The following is a 6,436-nucleotide window of genomic DNA, read 5'->3' on the forward strand; positions in this document are numbered from 1 at the left end:
TTTCTTTGTGAATATGGTCTGGTTTACTTTTACCTGTTGGCGTCTCAGTGTTTCAGTTAGTAAGTTCTGTGTGTTTCTATATTAAAGGCTCCTTAATCCTTTGTTACATTTTCTGCAAATGTTCTTCCGGCCTATTGTTTGCCTTTGATTTGTTTTGACGGATTTTTTCCCCGCAGCCTTTCCTTCCCTTTGTGGTTTCTATTCTTTTATCACCTAGAAATTTTGTAACTACAGTTGACCCTTGAGCAACGCGGGGGTGCGGGGTGCTGACCCCGCGTGCAGGCAGAAATCCGCGTATAACTGGACTCCCTGAAAATGTAACTGGTAATGGCCTCCTGTTCACCGGAAGGAAGCCTGGCTGATAACATCAACAGTTAATCCGGGTTTCGTACGTTATCTGTATCATACGCTGTGTTCTTGCGATAAAGTCAGCTGGAGGAAAGAGTGTTAAGAAAATCGCAGGGAAGAAAAAGCGTGAATACATTTGTAGTGTTGTATGTGTTCGTTGAAAAATCCACATTTAAGTGGACCTGTGCGGTTCCAAACTGTGTCGTTCAAGGGTCACCCGTTAGTGAAACCTCCGGTCACATGTCCAGCCACGGGGGCTTCTGCTGGAGTTCAGCTGGTCAGGTCCCATTGCCCTCCCCTCCCCTCCCCTCCCGCGGCCGCTGGCCGCTGGCCCGGCGTGTCTTCTGTGTGCTGGGTGTGAGGGCGTGTGGGCAGAGGGAAGCCCTTGGGGGTGCGTGTGGTGGAGCCTGGGCAGCCTTGGGGGGTGCGTGTGGTGGAGCCTGGGCAGCCTTGTCCGGGAAGTGGCAGGACAGAGTGCTGGTCCTCGAGCCGCTGGTGTTTCCCCAGCCCAGTTAAGCCCAGTTCCTACCACTGGTCTGGAAATCCCAGGATCAGGGGGTCAGCCCGAGGATGCTTCAGCCAGGGTGGACCCGTGCCGCTAGGTGGCGCCAAGCTGCATTGGGACCAGACAGCCCGCGAGCTAGCTGCCCATGCCGTGAACCTTGCCGTGACACCCCGGGTCTCACGTGGTTTAATCTTTGGGATCTGTCTTGCTGAGGTGTGGCTGGTTTTACTGGGCTAAGAGCCAGCATTTTAGTGCTTTCGCTGTTCCAGGCAGCGTGTTAAGCAGTTAACATGCCTCGTCTCTTTTAATCTCAAACTCTGAGGTTCGGTCCGCACTCCACAGCACGGAGAGTGGGCCTCACGAGGTCGAGTGACTCGCCCACAGTCACAAAGCTGGTAGGGGACTGAAGGGACACGGGGTCTTCTGGTCCGCCTGTTTTTATGAACAGTGGGGGGGTCGGGCCGTCTCGGTGCTGTTCAGCCCTCTTTTGGATGACAGATCTTTACAAAAGCCTGATGAAAGCTTGGGGTCTTCCCCCCGGAAGATGCGCAGAATTTGGCAAACAAGTTTTCAGGTGTTTGAGGACGTAGCGAAGCCCGGCTGTGCATCTGTCCCAGCTGGTCTCTGGGGATCCTGCCTGGGAAGGGGGCTGGGGCGAATCTGGGAAGCCCGGAAGCGGCATGGCGGCCACGGGGCGGGCGTGCCCCCTTGACCTCTGCTTCTCCCCCAGGATGGCCGTCGTTCCCGTCGTCATCAGCCTGACCCTGACCACGCTGCTGGGCAACGCCATCGCCTTTGCCACCGGAGTGCTGTACGGACTCTCCGCTCTGGGCAAGAAGTGCGTCTGCCGGTCCCAGCCCCGGGGGGGGCTCTTTGCTTCCTGCCTCCTGTGCCTCAGTGCGGAGGGTCTGGGAGTGGCCCTGTTACTCAGTTGTGGAAACTGAGGCACAGAGGTCGTCAGCGACTCATCAGCGTCTTCAGGGCGTTCAGCCCTAGGGAACGAGCAGGGGACTCACAGCCTTCCTGGCCCAGGTGTTCCTCTGGCAGCCTCTGGCGGGGACGCCAGACACGGTTCGTGAGGCCTCTCCCCATCCAGGGCCACACCTGGCTCTGCAGCTCCCCGTTCCCTCAGAGCCCACACGGAGGCTGAGGGATCCCAGGCAGCCTGCGCGGCTCTCAGAGGTGACGAGACATGTCTTGGCCACTGTAACAATAGGTCTCTGGAAACCAGAGGGCGTAGTAGGTTCTGCCTGCAGGTCAGGCCTGGGTCACTGGCCAGGAGTCAGGTAGTGGCTGGGAGGGCCGTGTGCCTGGGGACTGTCCCCGGTGTGACGCTGACTCGCTCTCTCTGCAGGGGCGATGCAATCTCCTACGCTAGGATCCAGCAGCAGAAGCAGCAGGCGGATGAGGAGAAGCTCGCAGGGACCCTGGAGGGGGAGCTGTGATGGGGTCTGGGGGCCCTGCCCTCCCTGCTCACCCTCCGGTTCTGCGTGAGCACGTCCAGGAGGGGCGGGGCCTGGCGGGGCAGCCTGGAGCGGACAGGTCTGGCTCCCCTCAGCTCCGGCACCCGGCCCTGCACCCGGAGCCCTGTCTGCCCCCGCTCCAGATCGGCGTTTCCTGGCCCTGAGCTGGTGCCGAGGTGCTGAGAGCCGTGACCGGCAGCAGGGAGATGGCGGCACGGGCCGCGGGTGGATTTCCAAGCTTCCGCAACTGGCAGAAACGCGGGGACCTGCTCAGAGCCTGGGGGGCGCCCCCGGAGATGGGAGTTCTGGCTCCAGGTGGGAGGCCTGGGCATCGGCTGGAGCCTCCTGCGTGCTGAGCCGCTGGGCCCACCCCGCCCACTCGTCGTCAGGGCGCAGCAGTGTCCTGAGGGCCGGCTGCTGCCGCCGTGGCCCCCAGCCGCTCGGTTCTCCGTGGAAGCCCCCCGTGCTCCCAGGGTGCGCCTCGAGCACCGGAAGCGGAGCAGCCGCAGACAGCTGGCGGGAGGGCGCGCCCTCCCAGCGCCCTGGACTCCAGGGCGGACCATTTCAGGATCCCACAGCCCGGCGGGCCCCAGGCCCTTCCTGTTCCTCCCGCAGGCCCTGGTGCTAAGGAAGTGGGGGGCAGGCGCTCCTCGGCCAGCAGGGCCACCTTTCCGGCGTGGCCCTGCCCTGTTAGCAAGGGCCGGGCTTGACCACTGCTGCTTCCCTGCAGGCCTGCCCCCCTCCCTGTCCTCGGGGAGCCTCCTGCCTTTCAAGAGAGGGGCAGAGACTGCTGTCCCCAACTGCCCCGGGTGCCAGGCCACCGGGAAACAAGGCCTGGGGTGAGGGGCAGGGAGTGTGGAGAGCTGGTGACCTCATCTCCCCCAGGCTCCCTCCTTGCCCGGCCCATCCTCCCACTCGGCCTCGGCCCGCTGGCTTCTCTGCCTGGCTGGCCCTCGGCCGTCGGGCGTGTCTGATAGGGCCTGGCTGGGCCCGGCAGCCCTGGGCAGAAGCAGGTCGCCGTGGGGAGTGCCCTGTCCAGGCCCAGCTCCTGCTCCTTCGCAGCCCCCAGGCCGCACTGTCCTGAGCCCCAAGAGCTCAGGGTTCTACCTTGCTGTGTCGAACCCGGCCCCAGGGCAGTGCCTCGGCCTTGGCTGCCCACAGGGGCCTTTCATCTGCAGCTGTGGCTGGGAGCAGCAGGTGCCACCTGGGGACATGTCAGTGGGGTCTTGGTTAGCTGCGTCCCACCTGGGACCCTGAGCGGGCTGAGGGCCAGGGTGGCAGGGCATGTCAGTGTGGGTGGTATGATGGGACACGTGCCTTCAAGGGTCCTCGGGGGCCACCTTCTCAGGCCAGTGCTGGTTTGAAGGGCTGTGGGCTCAGGCCAGGGGGGCTGTGTGTGTGTGTGTGTGCGTGTGCGTGTGCGTGTGTGTGTGCTCCCGTGTGTGCTGTGAATAAAGACTTGCCTACCTCCCAGGAGGCGCAAAGGCCCGATCACCGCTCTCAGCTCGTTCTTACCGAGGAAAGGGAACTGGTTGGTGGGGCCCAGCCCTCCAGCGCCCGCCCCAGGGCCTCACCGACAGGGATTTCCTGGCTGCGTGTGTCAGGGATGGTTGTACCTCCCCCCATGAGGGGACTGGGTGGTGCTGGGGGGCCAGAGGCAGCGGCAGAAGGCCCTCCATCCCATCTGTCACAGGCCGGAGTGGGCAGGTCGCTTGCCCACGGTTCCCCGTAAGTAGCAGGAACAGTCCTGGGGCCGCACCCCTGTTTCCCGTGGGAGGCCCGCCTTGCACGGACCGCCTCTAGGTGGCTCGGGGGGGGGGGGCACCAGGGCCCACTCCCGCCTTCATGCGTCTGGACTCTGGTCTGGACTCTGGTCTGGTCCTCGTTTACTCCCGGTGTTTAGCTTGGATGTGGAGCGATGCAATGTGGCGTTGGTCTGCTCGTTGGTGTGCTCTGCTTGGGACCCGCCTGCCGGTGCCATAAGCGGGTGGGAGGGATGCCCGACCCCACCTCAGCCGAACGCCTGGGAACAGCTGCCATTTGCCCGGGACCGGCTGCGCGGGGCCAGCTCCGCAGCCGGCTCCCCCATAGGCTGTGCGCATTCTCCCCATTGGATGGTCGGGGTGGCAATAAAGGGGTGTTGCCGGGGCCGTAGGCTGGAGATGTGGGTCTACCCCGGGTGCTGGGGGCCACCCTGAACACCTGGCTCTCCAGGGCCACAGCCCAGTTCCTTTATTTTGGTAAGTAGGGTGGACACGGTGTGCAGACGGACACTTGAGGGCCCCTTGTTCCCGGAGATCAGGCTGCTGCAGGATTAATACTTGTGCTGAGTCCTGAGCCCTGGCCCACGGGCGTCCAGAACATTCCCCGTGGCATCCGCAAGCCCTCACGGGCGTAGATTTCCACCTTCCTACCCAGAGCCAGGAAGCCCGTGGAGGCTCAGCGGTCAGAACTGGTGACGTGATGCTGTTCCCGGGGGGGCCGCTCTGCCACCTCCAGCCCTGTCCTTGCCGCAGCCCTGCATGAGGGCATCCTCTGTGCTGGTGTAAGGAGCGACGCCCCAGGTCACCCAGCAGGGCTTCGTCCCCAGACCGAGGGCCGCGTGCGCCCCTCCAGCCTGAGGCTGCCCGTCCGGTCCAGAGCGCGCTCGGCGCTGGCCTGCGCCTGGCCAGTCCTGCTGTGCCCTGGCTGGCGGCAGGTGCTTCTGCGTCCTGGATGGCACGGAGGCCTGGCCGCCCGGTGGCTTGGCGGTTCCGGGCGGGGGCCCTGACCCCTGACCTAGCGCAGGAAGGACCGCCTCCTGGTGCGGAAGAAGGCCTCGATCTGCTCCAGCGACCGGCCTTTGGTCTCGGGCACGCAGCAGCCGGTGAACAGCAGGTTCACCAAGCAGACGGCAGCGAAGAAGAAGAAGGGGACCTGGAGGCCGAAGGCGGTCTGCGGGGGGGCGGGCGGCGGTCACTCGGAGACCCGGGCCCCGCCCCGCTCGCGCCCCCACTGCCTCCAGCTCGGTGCCCCGGAGCCTGCACCTGCCGCCCTCCGAGGAAGCGCGAGGCCTCCTCCCGGCCCGAGGACGCCACTGTCGGCAGCCCGTCCTCCCTGGCCGCTGGCCTCGGCCCCTGGCACCCGCCTCTCCCCCGCCCCAGCCCCAGCCCGCGTCTCTTCCGTTTTAGCTGGTCCCGCTCCTGCCTGCAGGAAGCCTGCCACTAGTCTGCCTGGGAGGATGCTCTGCCCTTTTTGGCTCCAGCTACGCCCTCCCCGGCCCTGCCTATCTGTGCTGCTCGGCACCTCCCGGCCTACTCCCCCAGTGCGGGGCCCCCAGCCCTGCCTGACCCGCTGACTGCACCTGGGTAGGCACCAGTCAGAGCCGCCTCATCAGACCCTCCCTCCTGGGACTGGGAGCTGGGACTCAAGAGATTCTGGTTGACTTCGGGGCCTGCTGGGGTTTGAACCCAGAGGTGGTGTTAAGCCAGGCGGGAGAGTGTGTGTGTGTGTGTGTGTGTGTGTGTGTGTGCGCGTGTGTGTGTGTGCGCGCGCGTGTGTGTGTGTGCGCGCGTGTGTGTGTGTGTAGGATACCGCTGACGGCTGCCGGAGAGCCAAACTGCCAGCCCAGACAGAAAGCCCAGCTCTCCTAGCCAATGACAGCGCCGACGGGTGTGGCTCCCTGACCTGAGAAGTCAGCTGACTTCTCTGAACAGCTCCCCGAGCTGTCTGTCTGTCGTAATGAAGGAGGCTTTGCTGTCTGGCCTCCGTGTGAAGGAGGCGGGTGCTAATCTCGGAGGACCACTGAGGCTTAGGGGACATGGTGGAGAAGCCCCTCCACACAGCCCCTGGCGGTGGCCGGAGGGCCCCCGGCTCCCCAGCACTCACCACCACCAGCAGGAAGGACTTGGTGAGGGCGAAGGCAGTGAGCCAGCTGACCAGCACGCAGAGCCCCGAGGCGGTGCCGCGGGCCTGCAGGGGCAGGATCTCGGACATGAGGAGCCAAGTGATGGGTCCCCAGCCCATGGCGTAGCCTGCCCAGGGAGGGGGGAGGGCTCAGGCCAGCTGGTAGCTGCGGGGGAATCTTCTGCCTCCCTGAGCCTCTGAGAGACCCCTCCCCACCTGTCCCAGACAACTTGAG

The 6,436-nt window shown here is 64.5% G+C and overlaps 2 protein-coding genes and 1 long non-coding RNA gene across 5 annotated transcripts in view; 1 reads left to right on the plus strand and 2 right to left on the minus strand.

Annotated features, from left to right (window-relative positions):
• LOC111745548 overlaps nucleotides 1-161 on the minus strand; it is a 2,415-nt gene extending 2,254 nt beyond the window's left edge. The window contains exon 1 of the long non-coding RNA XR_002782686.1: nucleotides 34-161. This is a non-coding gene — a long non-coding RNA (uncharacterized LOC111745548). The remainder of the gene's footprint in view (nucleotides 1-33) is intronic.
• Nucleotides 1-2,479, plus strand: part of CACFD1 (calcium channel flower domain containing 1) — a 9,226-nt gene extending 6,747 nt beyond the window's left edge. Inside the window, exons 3-4 of the mRNA XM_011369942.2 lie at nucleotides 1,584-1,691; nucleotides 2,208-2,479. Of these exons, the coding sequence (XP_011368244.1) occupies nucleotides 1,584-1,691; nucleotides 2,208-2,298 (199 nt within the window). The 3' untranslated portion in view covers nucleotides 2,299-2,479. The remainder of the gene's footprint in view (nucleotides 1-1,583; nucleotides 1,692-2,207) is intronic.
• Nucleotides 2,480-4,524: 2,045 nt separating this feature from the next.
• Nucleotides 4,525-6,436, minus strand: part of SLC2A6 (solute carrier family 2 member 6) — an 8,989-nt gene continuing 7,077 nt past the window's right edge. For 2 of the 3 annotated variants that reach the window (XM_023536473.1, XM_023536474.1), the window contains one exon: nucleotides 4,525-5,250. In XM_023536473.1, coding sequence (XP_023392241.1) covers nucleotides 4,763-5,250 — 488 coding nt within the window. In that variant the 3' untranslated portion in view covers nucleotides 4,525-4,762. The remainder of the gene's footprint in view (nucleotides 5,251-6,436) is intronic. The other variant, XM_011369943.2, reaches the window with a different exon arrangement.

This window comes from Pteropus vampyrus, unplaced genomic scaffold (genome assembly GCF_000151845.1).
Source record: "Pteropus vampyrus isolate Shadow unplaced genomic scaffold, Pvam_2.0 Scaffold157, whole genome shotgun sequence".
NCBI classification, from domain to species: Eukaryota; Metazoa; Chordata; class Mammalia; order Chiroptera; family Pteropodidae; genus Pteropus; species Pteropus vampyrus.